Raw genomic sequence first — 22,100 nt, 5'->3', positions numbered from 1 at the left:
CGGGACTCATGTAGAGGAATACCATCGTCCTCTACAATGGATCAGCAGCAGACGACTGACGTGGAACACGAGCTGACGCGATGCCCCTATAGTCTGGTCGACAACTGTCGCGTGATCGTGCGCGTGCGATGGACTAGCAGTTTCCAAGCGCTATAGGCCACAGGGGCGTCGAAGGTTTTTCCTCGCCTGAACTTTCGCTCTTAGCGTCCCGCCACCCCATTAGTAGTATTATTCCATTACGCACACGAACGAATAGAAATCAATTCTAATCCAATTCTAATCCAACACCAGCCAATTTTAAGCACGCTTGCTCGTTTTCAGGTGTATCCTTACAGCCAAAGCATCGGCAGCTTCATTTCCGGGAACGCCTACGTGGGCTGGGACTGTTAGGTAGAAAGTTCCAATGACCACTGCTAAACTGATCTTAACCCTGGCTAAAGTTATCTTATCTTACCTAGAGATGAGTGTGAGAGACCAACGAGTTGCTCACAGTTCAATGGACCAATAGCAGTTGTGTCTAAAGAACAACAACTTTATTTTTGGCTTTGGAGAGTGGGGAGGTTCATCGCCATAGGCGATACTCTACCCCATTGCTGGAGGGAATGTGGGGAATAAGAGGCTCTTCACAATAACCATCGAAGTCCGATGGTGTCCAGAAATGCTTTAAGTGCAGAGCGTTGCTGGGCTGGATTAGGCCAGGGAACAAGCAATTTCGATAGGGAATAGGGAATAGGTGTAAAGATGAGTAGAAGTGACCAATGAAAGGCTTGCAGTCAGATGAACCAATAGCAGTTGGGGTCTATCAACCTGTAAAGGAGCTGAGTGACCAGGGAGCTGTTGTACCAAATAAAGGTTGAAATCAGATTCTCGTGTCTGGTCTGAAGCCGCTGCACAGCCGTTGTGGAGCATGCATAGATCGCATGCAACTTATGCAACTATTGCATGCAAGGCTATGCAACTTGCATAGCCAATTCAGGCTAGCCAATCACTGTTCAGTATGGTTAGGATGGACCAATCAGCTTGAAGAGGAAGAGCCAAGTAGCATAAAAGGGGCTGGAGCCAACGATCGTTAGGCTTTGAAGGGAGCTATCAGCGTCACGGGCCCATCAGTAGTCTTAGCATGCATGGACCAATCGGAGGGCTTAGAAGTCTAGAAAATGTGGAGTGCCACTCAGTGATCAGTATGCTTGGAATGGACCAATCAGCACAAAGTGAGCTGAGCTAGTAAAAAGGGGCGGAGCTACAACCAGCCAATCAGCGGTCAGTAGGCTTGGCGTAGACCAATCAGCAAGAAGGGGTGGAGACAACCACCTCATTAGCATGAAGGAGCAGAGCTACGGTCAACCAAGCAGCGATCAGTAGGCTTGGCATGGACCAATCAGCATGAGGGGACAGAGCTAAGGGAGACCTATCTGATGGCTTAGAATTGGCTTTTGTTGGATTAGAACTGGATTTTAGCATAGAACTGGATTGTGTTGGATTAGAATTGGCTTCTATTGGATTAGAAAAAGGAATGACATAATACAAATCCCATTTTTCAACTGTAAGTGTCATCCGAGACAGACTCGCTCTCAGCTCTGTTACCGCGCAGAGTGAAAACAAACACACACTTAAAAAGTAAAAGACGAAATTCAGCCGAGTGGGTACTATCCACCCGATTACGCTAAACGGTACGCTGCGTACTGTGTATGCGGAGCTGCTGCACAAAGAGAAGCGACACGCAATTCAGTAGGCTTGGCAACGCAGATTTTGCTCCACCAAAGGACGTCGACTTGTTTTTGATATTTGATTTCGAGCTTGATTTTTGATGAGGAAAATATTCGATGCCAGAACGGAGCCCTCTTACCATGCGGCAGGGAGCTTTTAAGCAGTTCGCAGGTGTGTTTGATGACACGTGTATCATATCTGCCTTTTTTGCCTTATCCATGGCCAGACCATTCGGCAGAACACTTAGTGCAACAATAATCACACCCATTGACACCACTGCGCTTCTGATGACAACAAACATCACAAATAAAGGAGCACGGCACCACCCGCTTACTTCTCCTTGTCTTATCACACTTAGTGAAACAATCAACCAGTTTGTGCTGCTCAAACGGCAATTTCCTTTTTGCCTCAACGTAATAACGAACGCGAGGTGGCCGTCCCATATGCGTTACGCCCTCCACAGTCATCGAATTGCACTGGACGAGTCATTTCTATGTAGTAAGCACATCAATGGCTCCTCTAGGCCGTGTTGCCATATTTTGACCACGTGAATTGGCCATTTCAACAAATCCGCTAAGAACCAAACTTTGCATTAATGCGTTTCATACGCTATTGGGCATAGTTGAGCTGTAAACCACGTTGGAATGTCAAGCAGTCCAACCCCCCAAAACACACGTGCACTGGTAATTCAGGACTCGTTCAGACGCCCCCTTTGCGTTCTTGCGTGCAACTCTCGTACCACAACGCAAGGAGGTGGACGACAGCTCATGGTACAATGCTACCTGAAATATCCAGCTGTTGCAAGATTATTCCTCCTGACCAGGGGCGTAGCCAGAATTTTTTTACGAGGGGAGGGGAGCTGGGACATCTATGGGGAGGAGGGCGACATTTCTTAAGCACATAAGTGCATCAACCTGAGACACCGTGAAGAAATGACGCCATGATACGGGTTAGCTTATATTTCGAGGGGGGGGCGAAGGCGACAAAACCTATTTCGGCTTGTTGAACCACTGATTTGAGATTTCGGACATGTATGTCCCAAGCAGTTCTTGTGAGGGAAGTGTCGCGATAGGTGACGCTTCGTAACACCTGAAAAGAAACGCCAATTCCACTCAACGTTGAAATATTGCAGTCGCCAAAAAAGTCAGACAGCGCTCGATGACTGCCGTATTTCATGTTATAAGGCATCGCGGCTTGTGTTTTGCTTGTCTGTTTGTGTGCTACGTACTTTCCACCGTGGTCAACTCATACAAAGAACAGAGTCATAAAACGCCTCACAGCGTCCTCATTAGATTGTGACTGTTTCACAGGGAGGTGTAATTTTCAGGTTTACATCAGATATTCGAAGCACCGAACACACAGACAAAGTTGGAAATGCGTACATTAATATTTCACCAAATCTTCGCTTATAAATTACAGGATATCAACAACGTACAACATCCATACGGAGTACCTGTTGTGCACGACGTAGTATTCAGCTGCCACGCCATCGTTCTGTACAGTAGATAAGGACTATCAGCCATACAATACCATCCACTGCAGTTTCGCTGCCGCTAAAAAAACGCGCACTTTTCTTTGGCATTCATGGGCGAATTCGCTGGACACGAAAACGCCTTCGAGAACGCCGAGTGGTGCCTCAGCGGTTCGTTACACCTGCGCACGAAACGTTTTTCATCACGTGGTTCGCCGCACATTAGGAGACAATAAGCAACGAAGAACAGCTGCGCATCCGACAGCTCCGGTAGCAGATCATCTGAATCTGGTACGGCCACTCCTTTGAAAGCTTCCCAGGCGAAGTACAATGCAAACGCGGAATGGACGATCTGCGTGTCGTCTTCACCACCGTCCCGAGAGTCATTCAAGCATGGCCAGTTCCTCCTTTTAGCAGATGGATAATACATGTGCAGGAGTTTTGTGGCAACGTCCGATATCAAGAATCCCAAAGCTCCGTACTTGACGGCATTGCTAACGTTCAGGTACAGTGGCACGATGGGCACGTACGGAGGCATCAAAAATGTCTGTTGTTGCGTGTTCCAGAAGGTGTAATGTGGCTCTGGCACCATCTGTTGCTGAAAGGCACTTATTATCGATTGCAACCGTGGTGCATCGATCCTGACAAGTCCTTTCGATGCGTTTTGCCAGTTGTGAAACACGTGATCCCCCATGTCGCCGATGCTGGAGAGTATAGGATCCATGTGTTTCGGGTTCTCGAACCTGGGTCATAAAGTGATATTATTAAAGGTCACGTCGTCTCGGCATTAAACCTTTCGGCCCTTATGTTCTAAAAAAATTACACAACAGAGTTGTGTTGTCACACTTCAATGAAATGGCCGAAATAGACAAAGAAGCAAAAATATTCCTAAGACATTCTAATCCGCATACGCATCGCAATTTGGGCTCCCGCGTGCTCTGGAACAGAGGAACACGACGACGAGAAGGTAAAGACGCCTGCGAGCGAGGGAAGCAGCGGGTTCTTTTCTTATTTTTATTATTTTTTTTTTGTGGACCAAGAATTGCGACCAGTGTTGTACGTATCGGCGTTACTGTAATCGATAAGTTTTCGGTATCGGAGTGCGTATCGCGATACTTTTTTAAATCTCTTTCGGAAAAGTATTTCCGTTACAAATTTATGGTAACACGATCTTCGTATCGTTACCGATACTTTTTAGTGCCCCACCATTTCTTCACCGACGATAATTCTCTTTAATTCATTGTGAATGGTCCGCCTAGCCCGACTAGAAGCTTGTGGACATGTCTACGTGCTTCGTAACCGGAATTATGGAATTATACCAAACACATGTTTACTGTTTTTCTTAGAAACTGGAGGAAATAACCACGCTGTGCTCAACAAAAGAAGTTGAGGTCAACGAACACAGGTCCAGTCATTGGCAGTGCGCTCTGGATTCCACTGCTAAGCTGCCGTGTCGTACGGAGTCCCGCTCAGATATACTGTGGTATTGTTAACTTCGGATAGGATTCCTTGGTCATGGGACTCCAGGGTATGTGTGGGCCTGACACTAACGTAATTGTCATACTGGCCTCTGACAGCTGCCGGAGAGACCACGACCTGAAAGGATGGTAGAAGACGACTTCCAGAACCAGCTATTGATAAAAGTCAAGCATAACGTGTCCGCGCTACATATGAAATATGCTGTATTTTTACTACAAAACTGTTCACGTAAACGATATTTCAATGTTGCATCATCTTCGTATTTCAAACAAAAGTATCGGGCAAAGTATCGCGTTACTTTTTTGAGTAACAGTAGTGGTACTCCGATACTTTAAAAAAGAAGTATCGATATCGGCATTTCGACACTCTTCACTCAAGTAACGAGTATCGGTATCGCGATACCATATTCCGGTAACGGGTACAACACTGAATTTGTAACGGGCGTGATGAGAATTTTGCATGGTACTTATGAAACATTGAAGACCTTATGGTCACCGAATAATTATTGCCTCAGTGCATGCATCGGATATGGCACGTCCAGGTACATATGTACCATACATATGCCCGTCACTCCTTGGAAGTTAAGCTCAGGAAATACTCCTTCGCTATTGTGTTCCCTCTGCTTCCTTTATTGGTAGGGTGCGCCTAGTAGGTTTTATTTTGAGAAGAGGGATTCTCCCTTCATATTCCCCCATTTTCTTACTTGGTAATTGAAAAGCATCTGACCAAGATGAGGACCGAGGTACGGAGGAAGACGGAGAACTTGTTTCACGAGGTGTAGCAGACGACGGACATCATGTATTACATGAGCTAACTGACGAGTTTGATGAAGAACAAATCACAACGAATATATAATGGCGAAATAAGCTAAAGAAGAAGCCGTACGGCAAATATTTCGAGCTAGAAAAAATCTTCCAGAAGGATTTCCACATGCGCTGGACTATTGCGCTGGAACACTGTTAGCTCAAGATGATCATCGTGTACATTTTGCCGTTGCTGTAGAGGGTCAAAAATAAATTATAGCGTCAAATATTTTTACCTTTTCACAACCACTGAGCCTAATGTACAATCTTTAGTACATGACGCCATCTTCAATAACCAAGAAATATTAACCTGGTGTTTTGTATTTTTTTTAGTTCCTTGGACGGTATAGAAACCAAACAAGGTCGGAAAAAATATTTGAAAAATACAGGCCCGAAAGGGCTAAGGCTGTCAAATACTAAAAGGGTTGTGACACAACAACTATAATGCACGGGAGCTATTGTCGGGCACTAAGGAACTTATAATTCAGCTGGTCGACGTAGTGCAGAAAAGAAAATGCACTGGCTCAAGTGTGCATGTCAGACGGCCGCTGTAGACCCAACCTCAGTTGCCGAGAAAGGAAAACATATATCGTGAACTTGCGAAGTCCAAAGCTCCTTCACGCGCGACGTAATCTATTGAACTTAGTTTAGCGTTGACGAGTCCAGCCAACACCTTCTAGATAACGAAGAAGGCCTCCTCTCTTTCAATTTACATCGCGCATCTGGCTCTGCTGTGGCTGTTGGCGGTGGATAGATGTGACTCATTGAAAATGTATGGCGGCCGGACCAGATGCAAGGTACAAGGTATATCTAAACTGGTAGCGAAAACTAGCGAAAATACCAAATCAGACCCACCGGCAAGGCTACCATCGTGAGGCGCGCGCGATCCTGGATGTTGGTAGTAGAGATACGATCGTAAACAGAAAAACTTTACAACATCGGCAATGCTTTTGTACGTACTAATAGGCTATTCATGATTTCAATATAGAAAAAAACTTTCTGCTGCCCCATGCGTGCACGTATACGAAATCATCTACCACCCGAGTACGTTTCCGTATCCTGTTCCTTTGCGCATGTGTCACAGTGGGGTTTTTTATCCGTGCATTGTAATACGGAGTTTGTACACTCTTTTGGTTAAACAGGAGCTGTAGACCAAGATTAACACGTGTGAACAGATGAATACAATGCATCCCCTGTTGCTGGGCCCGCGAAAAAAAAAAAGATTTCGTCATGGGACGAGCGGCCATGATAGTGTGAGTGTCAGCAGGAGCAAACTGTGCACCAACGATGTCATGTTTTGTTGCAATGGACCTATAATTGCCACTCATTGAATAAATGCAAACGTCTAATCACTACGTGTACGTATAGCTCTAGGTGAGAAATGGACCTTAAGTAAGCCTTCCTAATTTATGTGTGGTCGTCACCATGCCCTTCTGTTTGGAGTTGTCAAAATCTGTGCTAACTGTATGTATTTCGAATTGATATGATTCATTAAACATATGATTTATTTTTCTGTGTTCTCGTCTGGTATTGTTGCCTGGGCTACGAAAAGGGAATACAACGCAAACGAAGTGCGCGAATGTAAACCTGCGTGGCTAATTATGCACTACTAATTAATTCATACTGCTGACGTCATCTCTGACGTCATTTATTTGCAATCGTAGTAGTCCGCGCACCGGATGGATGGCGCTGACCGTCTCTATTATGGCGTCATTCTGAAGACACAGGGGCCTATGGTAGTTGCGCTACCTGTTTAGATATACCTTGCAAGGTATATCAAACTGGCACAAAACAAGCGCGAATATCAAATCAGACCCACGGCAAGGCTATCATCATGAGGCGCGAGATCCTGGGTGGTGGTAGAAGATGTACTATGATAAACAAAAAAAAACTTTACGAAATGGTCATGGCGTGTGTGTGTGTGTACTAAAAGGTTATTCATAATTTCAATGTAGAAAAGAACTCTGTTGCCCCACTCGGGCACACATATTTGGTATACCAAATCATTTACCACCCAAGTACATTTCCGTATCCTGCTCCCTTGCGCATGCGTCACAGTGGGTTCGTTTATCCGGGCATCTCTGTATCCGTGCCCTGTGTTCAGGCATTGTAATACGGAGTTCGTACGCTTTTTGGGTTAAATAGCAAGCGACGTTCACATCTCGCAGCTGTAGGCCAAGACATGTGTGAACAGATGAATACAATGCATCCCCTGTTGCTGGCCCCGCGCAAAAAAAAAAAAGATTTCTTCGGCTATGATGGCGTGTGTGCTAGCTGGGATCAGCTGCGCACAAACGATTCTTTTTTTTTTTTCATTTTTGCAATGGACACATTATGGCCACCCACTGAAGAAAGGCAAACGTCTAATCACTACGTGTACATATAGCTCTAGGTGAGAAATGGACCTTAAGTGAAGCTTCGTAATTTCTGTGTGGTCATCACGATGCCTTTCTGTTGTTGTTGAGTTGTGAAACTCTGTGATAACTGTATGTATTTGGAATTGATATGTGCCCTGTGTGATTAGTATGGTTCGGTCAGGAACGGGAATATAACGCACACTAAGTACGCGAATAAACGTGCCATGGCTAATTATGCACTGCTTATTATTCATACTGCTAACGTCATCTCTGACGTCATTATTTACAATCGTCCGCGCAACGGTTGGATGGCGCTGACCGTCTCTATCATGACGTCATTCTGAAGACACAGGGGCCTGTGGGAGTTATACGCTACCTGTTTAGATATATCTTGCCAGATGCGTGAAGTTTTTGAAAGAGTGCAGAGACCCTCTCCCTTATCTAGAAGGTGTTGGTCTAGCACACCTGGTCGACCAGTCAAATTTGCCATTCGGTTGATCACGTGCTCATCAATACGCTAGAATGTTCTGCATCTCCCACACGGCAGTATTTTCCAGATTCTGGGAAACGTTTGGTGTTTAAATGTGGTAGGGTTCGTTTATCTTTTTGGTGGATACACAACAACACGCTCACCTGTCAGCATAGACGAGGAGGCCTGCCAAACGTCTCATAATCTCGTAAGCTGTTTGAGGACGCTTCTGTTCGATCCATTCACTCCAGGTCACCATGCTGTGAACTATCTTGTAGATGGCGTTGATGATGCCGTGTATGTCCTTACGAGTGGCACTATCCAGATACCTAGTGGCGTATTTACTAAATACTGACCAACCCAGGTAAACTTCCGTCCGATGCAAACACACCTGCAGCCCAACGTCAGCTAGCTCTGATACTCCGTGGTAGACAGCACTAAATTGGCTATTTATATATGGTGCCATCTGCTGGACGCTTACCCAGCCCACGTAACGTTGTAGTTCCACCTCGCCAACACTTTTTAGCACTCTGTTAAATTCTCTGATATACTCTATGCTCGAAACGTCAACCGACATACTAGAACTCTGCAGTCCGAACTCAGTTTTGAAGACTTCCTGCCATCTTGTTCGCCCTATGCCATCCGTTAAGCCAGTCAGCTGCCACAGAGCAATGCGTGTACGATTGTACTGCATAAACTGGGGTTTTACAAGATTGCTGTAGACGACGTCTTCTATGCTGGAGAACGCTTCGTACGTTTGTACTTCGCCGTCTTTAATATCTGCTGTTTTCATGAGATCTCTGAAGCCCTCGTAGTACTCCTGGTATCTGCTTGCATTCTTGATGCTCTCGCTATAGTCATGTAGAAATTTGAGTGCTTTGCCAGGAAACAAATATGGTAGTTGAGTATCGTGTTGTTTCACAATGCCCAGGACGGTGTCCATGAAGAAACTGTCATAAATGCAAATCATCGTCCTCAGAATATCGCCGTTCCTGTTGACTCGCGGCCACAGAATGTCGCATTTCTTCCAGATGTCAACCAGATCCTGGTACCCCCCTTCGAATCGACCTTTGGCGTACGCAGCCATTTTACAGGATTGAAAGAATCGAACTGCTTTCTCAACGGCTGTCTGGTGTTCCGAAGGAACTTGCCCTCTCAGTGTCTTAAAGAGGGTCTTGAAGAATATCGCCAGATGGTGACGGTACGTTGGGACCTGATAGTTCGTGTTCCATTTGTCGCAGGTGTACTGGTAGAAATCGTCACAGGGTTTCAGGTCAAAATTAATCGATCCCTGGAGCATGTCTCTGTAGAGGTTGCAGGCAGCTGTCGTACACAGTGGGCGTTTCTTCTGTTTGAAGTACTTGTAAGCGAAGTACACGGAAGTTACGACACAGAGCAGGATGATGACCGTTACAAGAACACTGATGGTGAAGTAGCTGCTCTTGTTGTGGTGAAGAGATTCTTCGTGAGACCGCTCTGCCAGATGTGTTACCAACGTTTTATGCATGGCTGCTCCTGGCTGCTTTGTGCTGTCTTGATACTGCGCAACAGATAACACATTAGCACCAACGGGCAGTTTTTGTGAAGGAGCTCATTATTTCGTTCCCCACATCACTCCCAGCAATTGGATAGAGTATCGCCCCTGGCGATGAAACTCCCCATTCATGATCGCGAAATAAAGTTGCTGTTGTTGCACACACCGGAACTCAAATATCCCTATTTCGCATGATCCATGGTTCGAAGAAGTGACAGCTTTGAGATTTAAATTTAAAAAAAAACGTGTGGGGGGGGGGAGAGTTCTGACGTCACTACTCGAAACTGGAGCGCTCCTGATTTCCCGGTGGAAATGCTAGCCACCAGTTGCACCACATCAGCACGGCTGTGCGGTTACATGCGCTTAACCGCGCGGATATCCGCACTACATTCTGGTTTGCGGATAGGGTTATAACGTTTCGAAATTCGCGCCGATAATGAACGGATCAAACGAATAAAACGTGAAGGATTTAAAAGGCGCGCGGCTATCCGTGTTTTATCCGCAGATAAGCTATAGTGTCTCTGCTAACGTCCTCTAGAGGGAGTCATAATTGAACCTCTCTATGTAATAAGAGTACAAGTCGAAAAACCCCAAACCGAGAAAAGTTCAAGTGAATATTTGGTAAAGTAACTACAGTTGGGTTTCCTCGAATAAAGCAGAATGCAACATACAATGTGTGTAACATATACGTATGTGTCTAGTGTGTACGTTACATGCATGTCCTCTTGGCATCGCTTTTGGGTGCGTGACCAAGCAGACATTGAACGAAATACAGGAGCATGACAATTTGAATGTTTTCGTTCAGAAAAAAAAAAGAAATATCACGAGTCGGACTTTGATGGTGAACAATGTTGATGACTGGTAGGGTGAAGTCATCTTTGTGGGGGTAGTGTAGCAGTGAGGATCAGGACGAACACTATCTTGAAAATAATGTCCTAGATGACCAGATGGGGTAACTTCGCCAATAATCCCGGTGGTTACCGTGGTACACGGAGCATCCCAATGATGTCTACTGGGGGATGCTCGAATGTTTTCTTTGGTTCTCTTGGACTACCCAATCCCAGAGCAAAAGGGTTAGCACACCTCTCTCTCCTGCGCCACCATCATCTTTCCCTCCCTCTTTCTCCCTTCCCTCCCTTTCCTGGGTGCACCGAGCACCTCTACAGAGCAGGCTCCCCGCACCTTCCCCCTACATCCCCCCCCCCCAGAAGACCAGCATAACATGACTTATTAGATTGGTGCACACGTTTTTCCGACGACTACAATGCTCAGTAGCACTGCCGACGCGGTCACGTGAAGTAGGAAGAATATGTCCCTCGAACATGAGAGAACTGATGTTCTTAGGCTGGAACAACATAGAAGGGACAATCACATACAAGGCTGGCCCTGGACCGGTAATCCAGCTGGCTAAGCTTTTCAGTGACTTTCATCTTTCATGTCTCTCGAGTTGAGGTAACACCTCCTAGATAGTAGAAGGCCTGCGCGCTGCCCAACTCACGGAGGCCTGCGTGAGCTTTGCGAGCTGCTTCGAGCTTTTCTCTTATTCCTCTTTCATTGACATCATAGCAGCATCCACAGCAGGCCTTCGTGTGTGACGCTGTGTCACGTGGGGCTCGGGCCTGTTACTATCTAGGAGGTGCTGTTTGAAGTCCAAGTTCATGGCCGCGACGTAGCAAAATTTGAGTTCCACCATTTGTATGCATGTTTACAAAAGGAGCCCGGTCTGACTGTCGTGCTTAGATGGCGTGCACTTTTTTACGGATAGGCAACATGGTTTTTGCAAAGGATTATCAACGGTGACACAGTTACTTGACTTTGTTAATAGTTTAGCGATAACAATTAATAACAGAGGCCAAACCGATGTAATTTTTTTAGATTTTAGGAAGGCCTTTGACAAGGTGTCACATCCTAAACTCATTATGAAACTCCGAGGTGCTCTTAACAATCCGAAAACTGTATCCTGGTTAGAAGACTACTTAAGCTCTCGTCTTCAGTTTGTTACTTTCGGTCAGAACATGTCAGGTATGGCTTCAGTAGCGTCGGGGGTTCCACAAGGATCAGTATTAGGGCCTTTGTTGTTCCTTGCCTTTATAAATGATATCGTCTGCCACGTCCCTGTCAAAACCTCTATGTTTGCTGACGATTGTGTCATATTCAGTGAAATAACATGTACAAAAGACCAGGAGAACCTGAATATTGCTCTGCGCGCAATACACGATTGGTGCAAGGCGTGGCAAATGTGTCTTAATATTTCCAAATGCTCAGTTATGTCAATCACAAGGCAACAGTCACCTTTACGTTATGTTTATGAAATTGAAGGACATCCAGTTACTTACGTCCATGAATATGTGTATCTCGGTCTCACAATTTCTAATGACTTACGGTGGGATAGACATATTGACAGGGTCACCCGGAAGGCTTCCACAAAGTTATGGGCTTTAAAAAGGAATTTAAAGCACGCTACAGCAGAAATGAAACTTGCAGCTTATAAAACTTGCGTTCGCCCGCTTTTCGATTATGCATGTGCCGTTTGGCACCCTTTCAGGTCAACACACGTTAACAGACTTGAAAGTGTACAGAAAAGGGTTCTTCGTTTTATTTTTAATTGCTACGGCAGATACAGTTCTACAAGCCCTCTATATGAGCGAGCAGCGTTAGTAACATTGTCTGAAAGGCGAAAAATGAACAGATTAAAATTATTTTTCGACCTTATTAAGGAAAGTTATAGTGTTAAAATTAAAGACCACATTCAACCTATATCTGATTCTCGCACACGGAAGCCTCATGCAGTCCAATTCAGGGTTCCCGATGCTCGTTGTGACTGTTATAAATATAGTTTCTTCCCACGTACCTCCCAGTGGAATGAGCTCCCGGCGGGCGCTGTCAATGCGAGTTCCTCAACGGCATTCGTCAATTTATTGAAATATTCATAATTGACTTGCTTGTGACTCTTGTTTTCCGCACTTGTTTACTTTGTGTATATTGTGCGCTCCAGCATCCTTTGAATACTTTGTATACGGGTTTCTTGTGTACTGTTGATTGCCCACACCTGCTTTGGCCACCAAGAGGTGGCTGGCAATATTTCAAAATAAACGAATAATACCGGGTACTGAAGGCGCTAGACGGCAGCGGGTTACCTGTAGCCATCAAAAATAACACGGCCAGGACTCGGCCAGGAGGGAAGCATTTTGTTCCTGCAGTATCGTGTTGTAACCTATAACCTAACTGAGCCGAACTTACGTATCATCTGTCCTATCCTTGTTACACTCCCGCACCAACTGTATCGTTTATATTATTTCCTTTCTGTTTATGTCTACTACACTAACGGTACAACCTCATTCAAATATATTACTGAAGATTTAAAGGCATCTCCTCTCATTAACAATTTATGGTAATACAACCAAGCAGCACTTCGCTTCCTGTTTGTGAAATACTGTCGTCCCCTGTACCCGTGCTACATATGGGAGTCGCAGGAGTCGTTTTGGTTTCCTACGAATCAGTCCCGAAGCCTGTGCAAAACTCACCTCAGTGGAGCTCTCATCGGTTGCACCTTGGGTCGGAAGAGTCGAGGCCAACTTCACCCTCTTCCTTCCACTAACCTGCGTTATAATAATTATTTAGACGGATGTGTTACATAATCTCAGGAACATAATTTTTACGGATGGTCTCTAGAAGATAGGTGACGCGGTTAATGTATTTATTAGGTCATATATTTATTGCAGAGATAGCCATAGAAACAATGCTAACGCTGCAACCGCACATTCACTGCGTGAAACGGTCGTAGCCTAGTAAGTCATTGGTAAGGAATACCAGTTAAAGCTGAAGCGAGGAAATAGGTTTCGAAAGATTTAATCGATTTCGTGCCAATTTGGACCAGACCTTCTCCGTACAGAACTCGTCCTAATTTATTTCAGGTTTCTGGAGAGCAGTGCGGGACAAGGCAAATCAACGTGATCAACCTATCAGGCTAGTTGGATGGCGAATACTATCACGACGACCCGACACCCCAGCACGGTTGCTGAAATATTCGCCAATCACTTTGTCTCCGTTTACAACATTGCACCGCATAGCATCATATCGCTACCGCCTGGAGGCACGTGTGACAGTACCTTCTTCCGTAATGGAGTGTGTCTGTGTGGAAGACCCTATTTATAGTGCGTATTCATCTGACGAAGGAAAATAAATCTAGTCCGTCAACTACATACGCAGTTGGAGCCGCAATAGTGCGCCAGGAGAAATACTGCAGCGCCACCATGCGCCATCAGTAGGGGAGCGCACTTTCTGCTGCAGCGTAGTGTCATGCGGCCATTCTTGACAGCGAATATGGAAGCAGAGTGATTATGATGGATTACATTATCTGGCGCAGGGATAGAGCGTGACCTCTCTGCTTCCAGCCATACTATCTGCGGCGCGGATTTTGAGAGCTGACGGACTAGATTTCTTTTCCTTCTTCGGTTGAACACGACTATAGTTCGACCAACGACCTGAAGTCTAGTACCAGTTCTGGCACTGACTGGAAGTTCATCGTTAAAGGGTGTGGTTCGATTTTCGCGCCGCTTTTTACCAGTCTATCCAATTGGAATTTGCGTGTACGTCATTTTCCTGATTGTTGGAAGACATTATTGTCCCCATTCTTAAATCTGGATCATCTGTTGACATTAGAGACTGACACAGGCCGCTATTTTTTTCGGCCCGGCGCTGACATTCCGAAATGAGGAGCCGTTACCCGCCCGCCCGCTGGGAGCTACCGAAAAAATCACTCCGGACATCCAGCAAACACCGCCGCCATTATCGTAGGAAACAGAGCGCCATCAACCAGCCACCTTGTGCAATACGAGAGCCTCAGTGGCCGATAATGGTTCGCTCCACCAGCCTCTCAGTTTTGCTTTTCAATATTCACAGTGCTGAAAATGGTCTAACCGCTGGGGTTGGACATTCATTGTTCCTTAAACAAGAGGCACTCCGGCACCATAACAAATAAAAACAGTTCAAAACAGTTAAAATATTGTTACGCTCCAGAATGCTACGCCCTTCTCTTTAATAAATAAAGAACGGCTGATTGTCAGGTTTTGTCGTTCCCTGTGGGTCCCGATACGTCGTGTGTTTTTTAACTGTTTGAAAACTCTATTTGTTGTGCTGCTGGTGTGCCCCTTGTTTTCAGAAAGGATATTCACAATACCTAGAACAATCCAGGCCCGTCCCAGGTCCGAAGGCGAATATGTATGGGTGTCCCAAACCCGGCCCGTGTCAATCTCTAGTTGAAATTACCAACTATATAAGCCTCTACCACGCCTGCCTTGCTTTTCTAAAGTGTTTGAGAATGTGATCTTCAAGCAGCTCCATATGCTCTAAGTTTCGTTCCCCATTCATCATCTTAAAAATAAAGTTGTTGTTTCACTTTCGTTCTTAGCTGTCCGTCGCACACCACGGTTTTGTAACCGGCCCTCTGTTAGTTTAACTTACGTCCCTTCATTTTGTTAGCGAAGGCCCATCTAATCAACAACAAGTCGATACTGTCTATTTTGAGTTATCTTCGACCTTGTTAATCACTCACTGCTCCAGCAAAAGTTCTGTAACGATGAAAGATGAAAGTCACGTCAGTTCTTTCATGTTCAAAAGTTCTGTAACTTTGGGTTGTCTGAAGGTCCCTGTACACAGTAAATCATTTTGCACTCTTATTCGCTCAAAACCGGTGTATCATTATAAAAGCACCCTTTCCTATCCCGCAGACCGAAGCAAAGGGTGCAAGAAGAGCATTACTAAAGGTGTAATATCGACATACACCATATTTTATCCAACGTCGATCATTAAGGGTGTAAAGTGAGGTATTTAAAGAGTTATTTTACGTCCAATACACCTTTTTAGACCCCATTTGAACTGGTGTTAAAAGTGGTGTTTTAATTCGTTAAAGAAAAATTATGCTGGTTTCACAGATCCGCTCAGCAAGTAATCACATTATAGACAATAACCTGAGTTAAAAACACAGTATTTGACAGGGAAGAATGTTAGGGATTTAGCTGGTATCTTGAACTTGTTGCAGGCGTACGTGTTAATTGCAAAAACGCATTCCCGTCACCGTGACAAACGTTTTCCGCCCCACTTCACTTCACGAACGTGCCCCAACAAATTGTATTTCAGTATATGGTCTATCCGATATGCCAATATAGGCTACTTCGGCACACGCTAGTCCCACGGTGTTACCAGGCTAACCCAGGCGTGCCTGTGACGCATTGCACTCAGGTTTAGATTGTGCGATGGAACCACGGCTGGAAGTCTGCCGTGTTCCGGGTGGTGATTGCCATAGAAGCAAGAACGTCGAACTGTACGTATACGTCGGCATGCTGCCGCGGGAGCTTGTATTACACTAGCTATTTGCGAGGCAGTATTTGTCAGAAAACAACTCCATCCTAAAGGTGTTTTCAATAGAATACTCCCCTTTTAAGGGTGTTCTAGTTTTTAAACGCCCCTTATAAGAGTGGTTTATGAGGAATACACCTAATTAAAGTGCGTTTTAGAAAACACCCTTCATACGGGTGCAAAGGCAACACCAAAAAGGTTGCGCCATGAGTATTTACACAAAAAAATGTGTTAAAAAGTTTACTGCGTACCTGGAGTAATGAATTGTTTTCGGTTTACAAATTTCTTGAGCGGAGTAGCGCAACAAAGCGCTCTTTCGCTCTTTGTATCGCTGGATGGGTGTGACGGTGCCTTTTTATCACGATGATTACAAGCGCTTGCACCGAACTCGATGGAACGTACGCGTGTACCACCGTAGCAGGCCTTCGTCATTTACTCTTGTCCAAGGAGAGGAACAGCGCGCTCATTTAATGGTGTTCTTGTGCGACAACCTTGTCTCATAAAGCTGTGGAAACAAGAGACAAAGCATAACAAAGCAGACCGTCGTGTCGTGGCTCTCTGGTCCATAACATTATACCGTACGGTTGCACGCACAGCATACCAGACGAAAGTAACCTTTAGAAACTGGGCAGCTGCTCTTAATTTGTTCGAAGTGATGTTTTTTGATGGGGGTACACGTTATTCCTATGAGGATGGTGACACCATACTCGCGCAATATAAAACAGGATAGGACTTCGTCGTGTCCAAGCCGTACACTCTTAAAAATGAACTTCACCGCATAGCACGGTCTTATCACCATCATCTCGAATGATATCGTTATCTGCCCTGATTTGTTGGAAACGGGAGGCGTACGCCTTTTTTGTGACAATTATGAACAGCATAAGTGTCACAAAAAGGCGTACGCCTCCCGTTTTCAACAAATCAGGGCAGATAACGATATCATTCGAGATGATGGTTGGATAAGACCGTGCTATGCGGTGAAGTTCTTTTCTAAGAGTGTAGTGTTTTACATGAAAAGAGGGTAGAGGTAGGGGGTAAAGGCTTGCTGTGCGCGCCGGCAGTCGAATTTGAATCCGCCATTCTTCGGCGCTTTCGTAACTCTCTCGATCGCTCGGTGCTGGACCTTGCAGGCTTTTTGGGTTCCTTTCGAGCCGCCCTTTCTTCTGATTCTATTCTGGTCATATTTTAGTTTCATATATGCCGACATTTCGGCAAAATTCCGATATTTCAACTTTGCAAATTTCTAAAATTTTGGTTATTGTTGTTGAAGCCGATATCGGTAAGGTCCAGGTAGAACCTCTCCAGGGCTTTCCAACGACACCTCGATCGACGCCCTAGCTTATCGCGCGTTCGCGAGATAGACTGTCCGCAAAGGTCCGCAAAGTACGCGTACCCCTATACATGACATTCACGGGTAAACATAAACAAGACTTTCGGTGTCACGAAGACTTCCGGTCCTTCCGCGACTATAAGGACGCTCGGAACCAGCCTCCATGCAGAATGATAGCTTTCACTTTCCTGATTTGTTGAAAACGAGGGGCGTACGCCTCTCTGTGGCAATTTGAATTGCCATAAAAAGGCGTATACGGCCCTCTCTTTCCTCAAATCAGAAGCGATAGCAGTATCAGTCGCCATAGCGGTTGGCGCAGACCGTGTTTGCTGCGAAACCAGATGTCGTTTTGGCAACAAACCGGAAGCGGTGCAGAAGGGCATATATATTTCCATTTCTCTCGCAGGCGCCCGCCACACCCACAGATTGCGTCAGCCGCCGCAATGCCCTTGTTAGCTAGAATCTTACACGTGTAAGCTGTCTGGATTTGGGCACTTGGTTGCTATAGGGTTAGTACTCACCGAGTTATCGCGTCATGAAATTCGGCATAATTTCATTGCACCGTAAATGTTGACCTGGCTACCAAACCGAACTTAGACATTTTCACGTCAAAAGGAAACCTGGAGGGATGCGGTCCGCAGGAAAACACTCAGTAACGCGGAGCTTTCTTAATCCCCCATTTTTACTCTCCCAGGCTGTGTATAAATGAGCGTCCCTTGACTACTGGTGTTTTTAGACCGGCAGGCGATTCCGATAGCCACATTCCACTGGTAAAAACCGCGTTGATTTACAGCAGTGACGAAGGCCTGCTACAGTCGTACGCGCGTCCGTTCTACCGAGTTCGGTGCAAGCGCTTGTAATGATCGTGATAAAGGGGAACCGCCACACCCATCTAGCTATACAACACGCACGCGCTGTCAGCCAGGTAAAGAATACGCAGGACGGCGAAAGTTGACTCGTGGCTGTTCCTTAGGCAGCGTTCAAACTGGGCAACGTTTACCAGCAACTATGTGCAATTTTAGAGTTGCTGGCAGTCGGCCGACACCGGCAACCTCCAACAATTCGAGTTGCTCGGAATAGACCGAAATCTTGAGAAGTTGCTCGTGCACCGGCTAATCAGCGAGGGGAGCATTGCCACGTGACTCCCCATGGCGTGAGGTGATTTTGTTCGTGGGTTCATGGGTTCAAATCCTGCAGGTGCAGCTGAGAAATAGCTGACTTTTTTTTCTTACTAACGCCACACAAACACATCAATGGCCATTTTTAGAAAATAATGATGTTCTTTTTGCGCACCTGACTAAGGCTTGATAAACTGTAGCTAAAGAAAAGACACCATCAGTTGGATTCGAACCCACATTCTCAGATTGCCGTAAGATTGTTTGTAGTTGGAGCTACCGAGTTCCTACCTGTGAATGCGGTCTCGAAGTTGCTCATAAGACGTTGGGACGCTGGTTCGAGTTGCTTCGAGTTGTTGGAAAAAGTTGCCCCGTTTGAACGCAACCTTATCTTCCGGCACTCCCGCGTGCGAACCGAGCGGATGAAAACGTAATCTAGTGTCGGATAGTTGAGAGAAAGAGCGCATTGTTGCGCTACTCCGCGCAGGAAATTTGCAAGCCGAAACCAATTCATTACTAAAAAAAATCACTAATTGTTGAAGTGTTGTTTTTTTTTCTGGAATATTTTTCGCTGAAGGTCGCGTACATAAAATAGCGGTTCCTAGAGCGTCCGAAGTACAACTGAAGGCGTGCAAATGAGCCGCTCACTACTGAGTTATTGGCCGATGTCCCAAGGATCTTTACCAAAACGAAACTTCTTCGGTACCGCCACCACTTTGCGAATTATTCAACCGGGGGACCTTCGTGAAACACCCGGTATATCTCTCGAAGTTGGTCAGTTTCATTATTAAGCTCACTTGTCTGCATGATAGAAGAGGACACAGTCTCGAATCTAACCCCCGAATTCACAGATGTGACTCGACTTGAAGCCGCATCTGGACTTGTGCAAGCCTGCGTCAAGGCCCGTCTTCGATCAAGACGGTTTGAATGTTTCATGAACCCTCCCGCTGATTACTTCGTCGTCATGTTGCTGCCTGCAAAGTTTAACTGCGTCTGGGAGCGAGATTTTCGTACAATTTTGCACTTAGTAGAGAGTTTTAATTCCCACTACGATAACACGCCGATCGATACGATCTCCGAAAAACAGATACCACTCAAGAGTCGGTGGGAATTATTCGTAAAGCGCTTGTCTGCAGTTTTAGTTTGCAGACGAAAAGTCACCGAGAACGACCCACCGATACGGAAAATCAAGCGGGACGCCATCTGATCGCACAAATCTTAACTGCGTTTACTAGTATCCAGTTACATCATGCGCATGAAACGCGTGTTACAAGCATTTGTATCAATGCATGGTTGTGGTTGCTAAATGTTTCTCTGCGCATTTATGCGCCGGCAACAGCTTTTGGTCAAAAATAGTCCGCGAAACAATGCACATCTTCACTTAGGCTTAGGCGTCCAGACGGGGGAAGTCACACAAGCTGCGAAGTCCGCACACTACGCCTCGTCAACAGTCCACTGTCCTTTCTTCAGAACATTCGCTACTGTATCCGTGGTTGTCGCTCAGCCATGATTTCGCAGCTCACGCCGCGAGCGAACGATATTCTTTTTGTTGTTGTCAGCTATCTTGTTTGTAAGTGAACGCTCTGCGCATGCTCCAGCTGAGTTGGAGCACGAAAGCTCACACGAAAGAAGTCCGATAAATTCGGAATGAGTGGGATTCCGATATTTTCCGCAGCCGATAGAGATCTCCGACTCAGTATACGCATGCGCACTTTGCGGAAAGCTGAGTCGGAAAGTTATCGGATGAGCGGAAGTGGCCAACTAAAACTCCCTAAAATTTGATTTGCATTACGAAAACGCGACACTTCTTAGCGTCAGGACTCACAACATGTGTTACACCTGTCGTCTGGTACTAACACTTGTAAACAAATTGTGTGTAAACTCGTGTCAAGTCGAGCTCGCTGCGTAACAACGCTTGAAGCCGAGGAGGGTTTCTGAAGTGCATTGACACTCTTTCAAGGCAGCTGTAAGTCAAGTCAAGATCACTTCACATCTATGAATTCGGGGGCAAACCTGCATCCATTCCATCCATCCTGTCATTACAGAATACACTGCACGCGAGAATTTCACTTCTCCTGAAAAGTGACGGATTGGCAACAGTTTTAACTTACCTTCGATGCGGATGAAATCTCCTTCATGGAGAGGGGTGCTGAAACGTCTATGAAAAGTCTTATGTTGAGTAGAACAAAACAAGCTTCTTCTTCTTCTTCTACCTCAGGGGCAATGGCCGTTAGCCACTGAGCTAATGTTCTCGACCTTCTTCTTCTTCTTCTTCTACCTCAGGGCAATGGCCGTTAGCCACTGAGGGCGATTGGCCAGGGCTAGTCATGATGTAACGCGTGCAGCGACCTTAGATATCAGGTACGATCAGATACCGACCTTGCCTGGACGAGGACTAGTTCTTCTTCCTCTTCTTCGACCTCAGATGCTGGCCGTTATCTACCAAGGGAGATTGGCCAAGGCTAAGCTAAATGGTTACAAGCTATGATTGATGAGGATGATGAATTTGAGTTGAAAACACTCTAGAGACTTAGTCTTTCTATAGTCTAAAAGGCATTAGAGGCTCTAGTCTCTCTAGCCTAAGGAATACAAAACAAAAAAGGAAAGAAAAGGTCACAGCGAAAATTAGAAAAAAAAAGGAAAAAAGGAAGTGCATGAGCTATGTACATGTACTATGCTACATAGAAACGTTGAGAGCGATGGACATATGATGCGATACAAGATGCCACGGACGGTTCCACCTTCCCGTGTGGACAGCCCCAAATGATAAAAGAGAAGTTCGCGTAAAAGGAACACACATCATGGAGAGAGGTACGACTAGACAGCTTTGACGGACGCGATTAAAAATGCGACAGTGTAAGAGGAAGTTGTCCACTGTTTCAGTCTGCCCGCAGTGGGTGCACGTTGGGGAATAGCAAACTCCTCGGTGCGTGGTCGTCCGTGAGTTACAAGAGTGCACGAACACAGTAAATCATCTCACACCTTTATTCGCTCAAAGCAGGTGTATTATTATAAAAACACCCTTTTCTATCCCGCTGACCGAAGTAAAGGGTGCAAGAGCATTAACTAAAGGTGTAATATCCACATACACCATATTTTGAAAAAACACCGAAAGAGGTGTTTTACGTCCAATACACTTTTTACACCCCATTTGAACTGCGAATGTGGTGTCAAAGGGGGTTTTTAATTCGCGAAAGAAAAATTATACTGGTTTCAGAGCTCCGGTCAGCAAGTAATCACATTATAGACGATAACCTCAGTTAAAAACATGGTATTTGACAGGGAAGAATGTTAGGGATTTGGCTGGTATCTTTTACTCGTTGCAGGCGTATACGTGTTAGTTGAAAAGACGCATTTTCGTCACCGTGACAAACTGCTTCCGCCCCGCTACCCTTAGCGAGCGTGCCCCAACAAATTGTATTTCGGCACACGCTGGTCACACAGTGTTACCAGGCTAACCAGGCGTGCCTGTGACGCA

General features: G+C 45.6%; 1 protein-coding gene across 2 annotated transcripts; it reads right to left on the bottom strand.

The window, feature by feature from the left end:
• Positions 1-3,081: 3,081 nt before the first annotated feature.
• LOC135387377 (endothelin-converting enzyme 2-like) lies at positions 3,082-20,810 on the bottom strand. 2 transcript variants are annotated; one of them, XM_064616599.1, is made up of 4 exons: positions 20,734-20,810; positions 13,345-13,419; positions 8,451-9,826; positions 3,082-3,921 (listed from the first exon to the last, which is right to left on the bottom strand). In XM_064616599.1, the coding sequence occupies exons 1-4, from the start codon at positions 20,758-20,760 to the stop codon at positions 3,261-3,263; spliced, it is 2,139 nt and encodes a 712-aa protein (XP_064472669.1). In that variant the 5' UTR covers positions 20,761-20,810; the 3' UTR covers positions 3,082-3,260. The 2 variants fall into 2 exon arrangements, with proteins under 2 accessions (XP_064472669.1, XP_064472670.1); XM_064616600.1 differs by lacking the exon at positions 20,734-20,810 and adding an exon at positions 18,914-19,022.
• Positions 20,811-22,100: the final 1,290 nt, after the last annotated feature.

This window comes from Ornithodoros turicata, chromosome 3 (assembly GCF_037126465.1).
Source record: "Ornithodoros turicata isolate Travis chromosome 3, ASM3712646v1, whole genome shotgun sequence".
In the NCBI taxonomy this organism is placed as follows: Eukaryota; Metazoa; Arthropoda; class Arachnida; order Ixodida; family Argasidae; genus Ornithodoros; species Ornithodoros turicata.
The sequence above is the reverse complement of the archived record's forward strand: the minus strand, read 5'-3'. Positions and strand labels throughout refer to the sequence as shown.

What these genes read in the sequence shown, in the direction of transcription:
- LOC135387377 (XM_064616599.1), bottom strand. Translation starts at nt 20,760, where the DNA reads ATGAAGGAGATTTCATCCGCATCGAAG. An exon ending in AGATTTCATCCGCATCGAAG is followed by an intron (nt 13,420 to 20,733) that starts GTAAGTTAAAAC and finishes ATTATAACGCAG; the next exon opens with GTTAGTGGAAGGAAGAGGGT. An exon ending in CCGATGAGAGCTCCACTGAG is followed by an intron (nt 9,827 to 13,344) that starts GTGAGTTTTGCA and finishes TCTGTTGCGCAG; the next exon opens with TATCAAGACAGCACAAAGCA.